The 11032-nt window shown below is 35.4% G+C and overlaps 3 protein-coding genes across 3 annotated transcripts; 2 read left to right on the top strand and 1 right to left on the bottom strand.

The window, feature by feature from the left end:
• The first annotated feature begins 1359 nt into the window (after positions 1 to 1359).
• On the top strand, positions 1360 to 3460 carry LOC8266360 (GRAS family protein RAD1). The gene has a single exon (XM_002511199.3). It carries the CDS (start codon positions 1455 to 1457, stop codon positions 3033 to 3035), a length of 1581 nt encoding a protein of 526 aa, XP_002511245.1. The 5' UTR covers positions 1360 to 1454; the 3' UTR covers positions 3036 to 3460.
• A 2006-nt stretch (positions 3461 to 5466) lies between these two features.
• Positions 5467 to 8939, top strand: LOC8266361 (nucleoside diphosphate kinase 2, chloroplastic). Its single transcript, XM_002511200.4, has 7 exons — positions 5467 to 5809; positions 6088 to 6144; positions 6375 to 6461; positions 6668 to 6748; positions 6845 to 6957; positions 7067 to 7116; positions 8688 to 8939. Exons 1-7 carry the CDS (start codon positions 5537 to 5539, stop codon positions 8753 to 8755), a joined length of 729 nt encoding a protein of 242 aa, XP_002511246.1. The 5' UTR covers positions 5467 to 5536; the 3' UTR covers positions 8756 to 8939.
• Positions 8940 to 9472: 533 nt separating this feature from the next.
• Positions 9473 to 10999, bottom strand: LOC8266362. Its single transcript, XM_015724912.3, is given in 2 exon segments — positions 9473 to 10132; positions 10685 to 10999. Coding segments are annotated over 2 exon segments (564 nt in total). The 5' UTR covers positions 10779 to 10999; the 3' UTR covers positions 9473 to 9662.
• Between the last annotated feature and the right edge of the window lie 33 nt (positions 11000 to 11032).

The raw sequence follows: 11032 nt of genomic DNA, 5'->3' as shown, positions 1-11032 counted from the left end.
AATCAAATTAATTCCCTTTTTCTTTCTTTTCTCTTTCTGTCTTCATGAAAATAAGTTTTGTGTTAGCAGACAGCATAGTAATTCATGCTTCTCTAATTCTAAAAAATTCTCCTGTGCAGGGTCTCCTCTTTTTTTTCTTCTTTCCTTCACTGCCCCCTACTTTGTTAACTGAGAAAAGAGTTTAGTGCTTTAGTTATGTGTCTTTCCCACGGACAATTGATGTTACAGTGTTTTGTTCTTGTTTCATTATATAATGTGATCTTCCGTTTGTCGTTTTATATGTGCTGTATATGTAATGAACAGGATGTAAAGCACCAAAGCCGACTTTACATTGAGAACTGGTGTTCTTGTTGGATATGCTACGACGAAATGAAGCCCACACAATTCTAATTTAAGGAGCTGTCCATTTTTAGATGACTGTCTCAGGGAAAACAATTTTTATCAACTATGGCATTAGCTTAGTTTCTTGTTTCCCTGATGTTGATCCTTAGAATATCCTAATTCCAAGCCCATGAAAGCAGAGTTTTAACAAATTAAAATATCAATAATATATGCATTACAATCAGAATTGTGATACATATCATTTTAGCCACATAGAGTTACACAAAAGGCATCTGCATCTCAGTGTTCCCTGACCACCATCATATATGTGTACTTTCTGAATGTTTTCTTGTGAGCCGGCAAAAAATCCACATTAAAATTATTTTTGTCATGAAAACACTGCAGGTTTCGAAGTGAAATTTTCACATGCACTTTATAGGGTATGCATACTTTTCCAGAATAATGTAGGATATGCTACCAACAGTAAATGATGCCAATAACTTGAGAATATTAGCATATTTGATGATTTTGATGATATATGGAGGATTATATATATTTCAGCAGAAGCTGATTCTTTATAAGATGCCTAAAAAGACACCTGGTTTAGTCATTTTCTCCCTTAAATTGGCTTTGGAGAAAGGAAAAAAAAAGAAGAAGAAAACCTGTTTTAATTTATTACGAGTGGGCGGTTCCCATTGGATAGGTTATGAGTGTGACTTAATAATAAAGTTATCAGATATTTATAAGGTGAAAAGTAATGAAATTTAACAGAAGAGGACATCGCAGAAAATGAAAGTGATGTTCATATTGTTACTGTATGAATATAAAGTTACCAACTAGGCTGGAGTTTTAGAAGAATATTAGGACAAGATACGAAATTCCAAAATCTTGGGAGAGAAATTGATTTGATTGCTCTATGCTCTTGCATTTCACTATGCTGGATTTTGGGCCGACAACTCTTTGTCAACTTTCATTTGGTTTTCCACCATTAGTATAATACCTTGACTTAGTAAATAGCTCCAACAAGAAAGAGTTGTGTCTTTATATACCAGCTTTTCTTGGTGATAGGGTCTTTCAGAGCTTTACTGATATATCATTAAGATTAACGCAGAAAGTGAGCGACCAAACTTGAAATGCGTCGTAGGTTGTTCCCAAATGACCTCTCCCATGATGAAACAATTAATGAAACGAGCAGCCTTGATATCAGTCTTTCTGCTATGGCTTACTATCCTTATCCTTACTTGCCCATATTAGAGAACAATGAGTCTATCTTTGTCCTTGATTTCTCTGATGAAACAAGAGAACATAAAAAAAGGATTAAACGAGCTCTAAGTTTCGCAGAATCCACTGGGAGCGATGGTATCTATAATACTGGTGGTAGTGGCAGTGGCAGTGGCAGTAATGATACTATAAGCCGCAGTTGTAGTACTAATAGCTTGAATAGCTTGCCAAGGCTTCATTTTAGAGATCACATATGGACTTATACTCAAAGATATCTTGCAGCTGAGGCTGTCGAAGAGGGAGCAGAAGCCATGGCCAATTCTGAGGAAGGTGAAAATCATGGAGAAGGTGGGAATACTGATGGGATGAGGCTTGTTCAGCTTTTAATTGCTTGTGCTGAAGCTGTTGCTTGTCGGGATAAGTCACATGCCTCAGCCCTGTTATCCGAGCTTCGGTCCAGTGCTTTAGTCTTTGGCTCTTCTTTCCAGCGTGTAGCATCTTGCTTTTTCCAAGGCCTTGCTGATAGGCTGTCTCTGGTTCAACCTCTAGGGACAGTCAGTTTAGTTACACCAATAATGAACATAATGGACATTGCCTCGGATAAGAAAGAAGAAGCGTTGAGCCTTGTTTATGAAATTTGCCCACATATTCAGTTTGGTCACTTTGTGGCCAACTCGTCAATATTGGAAGCCTTTGAGGGAGAGAGTTTTGTCCATGTTGTGGACTTGGGAATGACCCTTGGTCTACCACATGGTCACCAATGGCGCCAGCTGATCCAAAGCCTCGCTAATCGTGCTGGAAAGCCACCCTGCCGCCTTAGAATAACTGCTGTAGGTCTTTGTGTTGGTAGGTTTCAAACCATCGGGGATGAGCTCGTGGAATATGCAAAAGATGTAGGTATTAATTTGGAGTTCTCTGTGGTGGAAAGCACCCTCGAAAACCTGCAGCCTGATGACATCAAAGTGTTTGATGGTGAAGTTCTTGTTGTGAACAGCATCCTCCAACTGCATTGTGTGGTTAAAGAAAGCAGAGGAGCCCTGAATTCTGTTTTGCAGACTATTCATGCTCTTTCACCGAAAATTCTTGCTCTAGTCGAGCAAGATTCAAGCCACAATGGGCCATTCTTTCTGGGAAGATTCATGGAAGCCCTGCATTACTATTCAGCAATATTTGATTCCCTGGATGCCATGCTGCCCAGATATGACACAAGGCGAGCAAAGATGGAACAGTTTTACTTTGCAGAGGAGATAAAGAACATTGTGAGCTGTGAGGGGCCAGCAAGGGTGGAGCGGCACGAGAAGGTGGACCAGTGGCGTAGGAGAATGAGCCGTGCAGGATTCCAGGCTGCACCAGTTAAGATGATGGCTCAGGCCAAGCAATGGCTAGGGAAGAATAAGGTTTGTGATGGCTATACTGTTGTGGAAGAGAAGGGTTGCTTGGTCCTTGGTTGGAAATCAAAGCCTATAGTTGCAGCTTCTTGCTGGAAATGCTAAATCACAGCTGCCAACAGTTTCCACTTTTCAGCTTAGCAAGTCTAATAAATTGGCCTAGATGGCCATGTAACTCAATAAATTAAGGTGTGTCATCTTCTAGAAAAAAAAAAAAAAAGTCATGTAGAATGCTTATATTTCAGGGAAGTGCAAGCAGAGACTTGGCACTGAAAATAAGTACTCGTTTGAGTCTGGATGTTAGCTGTTTCAGGTGACTGAACAGAAGAAATAATGGAATTGTATTTGGTTGTTTGGTGTGCATATAGGGTTGGACCCAGAGTATATATATATCAACATTCATTGATTCTTTATTCAACAAAGTCGGGACTACTTTTACAAGTGCTTGGTAATGTAAAGAAGATGTAAAATTGGCACCATTTTGTTCAGGTGCTTGTTAATGTAAAGAATACATGAAACTCGTTCGTATATCTACCTATCTTTATATATGTGATTCTGCAACACTTGGGAGTGGCTGCTATGCATTTAGCTTAATGGGTGCTAGCAGCCCGTGCCAAAGCTAAGGGATATCGGAGTGAGCGGGGGGGCATTTTTACTCTCCCGCACTGTTGAAATGGTACACTTCTCCTCTCCCCCCCTAACAACTGACTGCTAACATAACATCCCGCTTGATCAGGGCAAACTTTCAACATTTTAGGCGGTGGACTGGTGGGGGGCTAAACATGTGGCCAAAGGCTAAACATTGTTGCAATAACAAAAGATGAATAATGGGTACATAACAATAATATAAAAAGAGTTGGCTGTCTGGTCGTTTTGGATTTTGAGTTCAGTTCAAAATGAAAAGTTCTTACAAGGAGACACGAGGAATCAAGCGAGTGGGAATTACTGGAGGCCTCCAGCACACCAAAACTGATGAGCCATTAGATTTCCACAATTGAGGGCTGCCAAGTAGCAGCAGTTGGAACTTTGTCATTATTAGTAGTTTTTCTTTTACCAATTAAAATAAAATATGTCGCCATTAGAAGTTGTTTTGGCATCTTTCTTGGTATAATTCTTCTCTAATGCTTTGTTTGGTGCAATTATTATGAAGGGAAAATACAAGGGGGTTAGGTGTTTTGTGCTTAAAAGTCTCTGGTTCTTTCCATTTTAGTATTTGTGATTTCTTTTTTCCTTTTTCTTTCACTTTCTAAATTAATATATCTAATTTCTTATGATAAGAAATCAATATCATTAACTATCAACATATTTTTACCGAAATTATAGTTTTTATTTCTAATAGAATTGAAAAGAAAAACATATTATTTTTATTTATTTGATTTTGAGTTTATTGTAATTTGTTGTATGTTTGATTAAGAACAATTAATATGATTTATATCAATTTTATATATTCAATTGATTGGAGGGTTGAAAAGTAAAATAGAAACCACATATATTAAAGTATAAAAATGTATAACAATAAAATAATTTTATGATTTCTCTTTTTCTTTTTATTGTTTAAAAGTGAAAAGGGAGAAAATTCAAATTTATTTTAGATGATTCTTTTCTTGACATGTTAAAATAGTAAACTTATAGCTCATTATATTTTTCTTATTATATACCTCCTTTTTAAATTGGCTAAACTAAAAGGCAACTTTTAAAATAGTAAATTTATAGCTATCTATATTTTAATATATTTAATTTAAACTTTATAGTAAATAATCTTTTAAATTTATATCTAAGTGTCAAATATATTCAATTTAAACTTTTCAGTAAATAGTTTCACAAACTTATATTTAATGGTCAAATACACCAAATTTAAACTTTTTAAAAAGTGAAATAATATTAGAATTTTATATTCTAATTGAAATATAAAAATTTGAAATTATTTCATTAATTCATCGATATAATATCCAAATACGCGCTATAGTATATTTGATAAAATTTAAAATTTAATTGATCTAAAAATAATAAGTATTATATAAGTTAAATTTCAACTTTCTAATGATTAAATAAATCAAATTTTAACTTTCTAAAAATTAAATAAATCAAATTTTCATTTTCTTAACAAATAATTCCATAATTTGTCATTTTTTATCAATTAAAATCGAATTTTAAATTTTACCAAATATATTTTTAAATATATATCGCTAGATATTTTATCAATAAATAAATTAATTAAATATTAATTTAAATTGAGTATATTTAATTTTTACAAATCAAGGACTTATTTGTTAAAAAGTTTAAATTATATATATTTAATCTTTATACATAAGGTAAGAAAATTATTTACTAAAAAGTTTAAATCGTGTGTTTTGGAGCTTTTGGAGCAAATTCACAATTTGTCCTAAGTTTCTCATAAAGAAAAAAACCAAAGAAAGAAAATAATTCTAATTTGTCTCCTTTCTCCTGGTTTCCATCCAACAGAGTAAGAAAAACAATACAAAAAAGTCAAATTAATCTAAAAAACAAAATAGGCCAATTGAGGTACTTTAAAAACATTGAGCAAAAGCCCAAACCTTTCTGCTCGTGGAAACAGATTGATAGATAGAGAGAGAGAGAGAGAGCAAATGGAAGCAGTAGGGGTGCTTGGAGGAGGTGCACCGTGTGTTTATTCATCATCCATTCTGCTTCGCTCATCAACAGATTCCACAACTTACAGCACCAGCACCAGCAGCTTATCCTACGCCCAATGCAAGAAACTTAACCTACGCACTAGCCACTTAGCAGCATTCCATTCACCATCTCGCCTTTTCTGTCATTCCCATTCACGCTCTTACAATGCTAAATCCCGCAACTCTACTAAAACCCACATCTTCCTTCCTCATTTGGTCGCTTCCTTGGTATGTAAATACCTTTTCCCCTTACACTTTTTTTTTTTTAATACAATTGCTGTTCATTTTGAGTTTAGGAGCTATCTTGAGAGTTGTTTATTTGATATTTTTTGCCTGAATTTCTTATCATCTCAATTTACTATGTATGTTTCACTAGAATTAGATCTATTTCTTGATAATTGCAAAAATTTGTGGCTACCCAGTTCCAATTTCTTACACTCCTTATCGTTTTTTTTTTTTCGATTCATTCTTTTTCTTTTTTATTCTTTTCTTAATTTGTGCTGCAGGAACAAGTTGAAGAGACTTACATCATGGTCAAGCCTGATGGCGTCCAACGTGGCCTTGTATGCTTTACTATTACTAAAAAAGTTTAATTCTTTTATTATTGGGAAGTTGAAGAATGGTTATGGAATTAGGTTAAGAGTTGATCTGGTTCAAATTTTATATTTTTATACTCATTTTGTGTTAAAGATGAGTATTTCTCAGTTATGAGTCTGTTTGCGGTTGAGTTGAGATTGAATTTTGATCTTCTTATTCTAAAATGTATCTTCTTGGGATTGAACTGTTGTTTTAGGTTGGAGAAATAATCTCAAGATTTGAGAAGAAAGGATTTAAACTGACTGGCCTGAAGCTCTTCCAATGCCCTAAAGAATTAGCAGAGGTTTGTTGTTTCATCACAATTATATATTTGTATTAGTTCGTATTTCTTTGTATAATTTTCACTTGATGAGGTTTCACTTTTAACAGTAGTTATGGTGAATTTCGTTGGTTATATTTGATTGCAAGAAAATCAACTTGATTGTCAATTATCCACTTATTATGATATGCCTCATTATTCTCTAATCAATTACCTTTTTCTAATTATAGGAGCATTATAAAGATCTCAAGGCCAGACCTTTCTTCCCTAAACTGATTGATTACATCACTTCAGGTCCAGTTGTGTGCATGGTATGTTTACCAGTTCCACACTAAATTTATGGAGCAAATATTTTCTGTTGGTTTAAGTTCTTTCTAGAATGCTGATTATAATGTTATCTTAACCAGGCTTGGGAAGGTGTTGGTGTTGTAGCATCAGCCCGTAAGCTAATCGGGTCTACAGATCCTCTTCAAGCTGAACCAGGCACAATAAGAGGAGATCTGGCTGTTCAAACAGGAAGGTTGGTCCTTTAAGCTTTATTATTAAGCTAATTCATGTTGGAAGTGTGAGATTCAAATTTTCTGTTTTCACATAGTATACAATATGCTCTTATGATAAAATTTCTGCAGAAATGTGGTCCATGGCAGTGACAGCCCTGAGAATGGGAAGCGCGAAGTAGGTAAGACCTTCATGCTCTAACTTTAACTGTTAGATATAGCACAAATGAATTGCTTGTGAATGGTTTTTAGGATTTTGGTTATCTGGTCTTGACTTTCAAATGAAATGCTATCATATGGATTATGAGTGATAAGTCCATATTTGGGGTGTTCATAGCTGCAAGGGCTCAAGGCCAGATGTAAAATTTGTAGAAGTTCAATTTTGAGGAAAGTGAATAAACTAAACACTGTCAGCCATATTCTAAATGAAAGTCCCTGGGGGTTTCAATGACCAGAACTAGGAAACCCAATTCAAACTGAACTCTAGGATGGTCATTGTCGGTTGCTCAGATGAAGAAGTCAACCCCTCATTAAATAGTCTGAGCCTTAATGGCAGCCTCATAGTGGGTGGGGAGGGCAGAGGGTGATGGTGCATTAGGTGTAGTCAAGTAGTTATATGCATCGAATGCCATAAATGCATGCTTCTCTTTTTAAGCATAACCACAAGCTCAACCATTTCATATCTAAGAAATCTTGAGAACTAATTGGAAAACTTGTTTATGAATTAAAAGCAAAGGTTAGAAACAGGCTTGTTTCCATGGTCCAATATGCATTCAGTTGCACTCTTTCAAATCTTGCATACGTGTTTGAGTATTTTGCTTTCATGTCAAAGCACAACAGAACAGCATAAATATTGGTCCATTCTACATTGGTGTAAAAGAATCTATATGATTGGCATGTGGCTTTGTCTTCAATAAGGTTCTTTAATGTTTTATTTACATAGTTGTTTTCTTTAATTAGGTTCATTTAGTCTCCTATTCATATGACTATTTTGGTCCTTTTTACTTTTACTTTAACCTTTTCTGTTCCTTTATTCAATTGAAGAGTCTTATTCTTTTATTTTCTTCGAGTGTGATTTTTTTTTGTTTGCAATTAGATTAATTTGATCTTCCATTCTTCTATTTATATGGTTCTTTGTCATCACAGTTCCGCTACTTCCTCTTCGACCTTTGGTAAAACCCTTTATGAACAGCATAAAATGGGAGGCTTTCATAGATCAACGTTTCAATTTCAAGCAAATAATACTTTTTTTATGTGGAGTTTCTATTGGTTTTCGGTTGGTTTCGTTTATTGTTTCGGGAGAGGTTAAATCTAATAGATATTCATAATTATCTTTTCAAGTTTGGTTTCTATAACTTATCTATAGTAGAAAGCTCCATGTCTTATTATATTTTAGCGTGCAAGTTCTTTATCTATTCTCTCTTCTATATAAAGATGTGCAATTTTAAAGATAGATACTATTAGAAGTCGATTTCTTAAGTCGCAAAATAGAAAATAGTATTTTTTTTCAAGAGAAAATTTAAACTAAATATTATTGTTAGAAGAAGCTATTAATTATAATTAATGGGAATAAGATTTTCAAACTACTCTACTTATATTTAGAAGGATGGACAAATCAACCCTGATCCTCTAAGCATGTGCTGTTGACTAGTTTTGTTGAAGTGATAGATAAAGCTCTTTGTAATATTTGATCATCATTCTTCACCTTTATCCCAGCCCTTCTCATAACATGTGGCCTTTGCTTTTCAAACAGCTCTTTGGTTCAAAGAAGGTGAAATATGCCAGTGGCCACCAGCGCTAGCACCTTGGCTAAGGGAGTGATCTCAACAAAGTGTTCATTTATAGAGACATGCAGTTTTGAACAGTTTTCCTTGTTTAAGCAGTTGTATTTTAGACGTTATTGTGTTCTCAATTTCCAATAATTTCTGTACCAGTTGATGAAGATTCAATGCGACTCTTGTGAGAAAAGTCTACTTTAAATGCTCAGACCAGTTTTTGCTCTCCATCTTGAAGATTTGATGTCTTTGCTCTGATGCCATTATTCTGGATTGAAGTGTGGAACGGGTCCTAAACCAGTGTTTTTTCATAATTTACCTGTTGCCCCGCCTAAATCTTAAGAACTCCATAAGCCTTTCTGGGGATTTGATCTTGTCATTTGCAATAAAAATCTCAATCGGCTTAAGGATCCAGCACTATGATATTACCATACAGTAAGATGCAAACCCTACCATACCATCCATAAAATTATAAACTTTCTTACCAGTATATGCCTTATTGATAAAGGCACTTTTGTACGTGTTATAAAATCTCTCTTTATTTTGGTGCTTTAGTTCCTGCAAAATAAAACGATATAGTAATTAAAAATAATAATAATAATAATTCCTGTTGCCCGGGTAGCAGGATATACATGCCGCCTTGTATGTGAAATCTTGTGATAGCTGATGCTGTCGTGATTTCAATGGAATAGCCATTGAAACTTCTGCCAGTTTCAGCGCCATAACAAACATACTTTCGTTTCTATTTTAAAGCACCATAATGTATCTTGAATATTTTCCCCGTTACACACACCACAACAAGAAGTGTGTTTTTAACTTGATGAAATAATAGAATCAAATCAAGCCAAAGCAGAGTGCTCACTCAGGTAATAATCTTATTGGTCCCCTAACGCCCCAAAATCTAGTATGGTAAATTATGGGGCTTTCACCATAGGAATACAATTATACATATCTCACATGAGACGCTCGGAAGAAGAAGTACGAGACTCATGTTCTTCCGTGTTTGCAGAAGACCGGCAGTTGCTGAAAGTAGGGGAAGTAGTTGCAGAATCATAGCTGACAGCACCCGTTAACTCTCTATCTTATGAGCTTAAATGATGTGGAGAAGCGTTATATTTGGAAAATAGGTAAAGCAGTGGCATAGTGGTGATTCGTCGCTGTTTAGAATCACCTGTAGATTGGCAAGCACTAGCAGAAGAGCTATCAGTATCGATTGCCATTGCGTCCCCATCAAGTGAAGTCACAAGAAGTTGAGAAGTTTCGGAGATAATTGTAGAAGTAGAGAAAATGGGCTGTTCCACACAACTTGTGGAAACAGTTATGGTGCTGCAGTCACTTTCCATCTCTTCCCCTGCCTCTTCAGATGGCGATGGTGAATTTAAATCGCGCTGAGAGCCTAGTTTAAGCTTTATCAATGTAGTCTCTGCAACAAAGACATCATTGATGAATTTCAAACAAAGGCTTTGAATGGAGTAACAAGTTCATAGAGAAAATTCACAAAGAAATGATCAATCGGGATCAAGCAAATTGAATAAAGATAACCAGAAATTTTATAGTTTGTGCTCGACGTGTTAATTGTTGTATGGTATTTTAAGATTTTTGTTTTTAAGAAAACAAACCTAAAATCTGAGACCTGAAACGATGACCTAATGTATAACTCTTTAAACACAGAATTCAGAATAATCATAGAAAAACTGCAAATCATATGAAAAGGTGAATTCCCTGCTGAAGACGCATTTTCTCATTGACACCTCAATTCGCAAAATGCAACGCGGAAAGCTAGACCTGGGGGCGGGCATAAAGTAATCTAAGGAACACGTTAAATGTGAAGTATGAGACGGCATGTCGTTTGAATGGCCAGCTTAAGAACATAGTTGATTGAGTGGGAGAAGAGCAAATGAAATCCATTTTCACCAGAATTGTAGGGAACTCGGTGAGGAACAAAATAGCAAGAAGATATGGCATTAGTACATACCGTAGATGGAGAGAGGGTCGTCTTTGAAGATCTTAGAAGGTGGCCTCTCCAAGCTGTCCAACGAAGAAGATGCTGCTCTTACCCTTCCAAACATCCTCTCTATTTCGCTTATAATTATTACCGAGCAGATCTGGGTTTTGGGTTAGAACAGAGAAGAGTACCCCTTTTGCGCTAATTTTGGCGCCACGAGGAAACGGGAAGCGGGAACACTTTCAATCTTCAATCTTCCGCTGCAAATCTCAAGACTTTATTTATTTTGAACCAAAGTTGGGCCCTAACTCATAGTATGTGGCCCAAATTCCTAATTCATTTCTTTTAAATAGTATTTAGAATCATTTCTAGCCTTCA

The sequence above is a fragment of the Ricinus communis genome, chromosome 4, assembly GCF_019578655.1.
Source record: "Ricinus communis isolate WT05 ecotype wild-type chromosome 4, ASM1957865v1, whole genome shotgun sequence".
In the NCBI taxonomy this organism is placed as follows: domain Eukaryota; kingdom Viridiplantae; phylum Streptophyta; class Magnoliopsida; order Malpighiales; family Euphorbiaceae; genus Ricinus; species Ricinus communis.
This window is presented reverse-complemented; position numbering and strand designations above follow the sequence as displayed.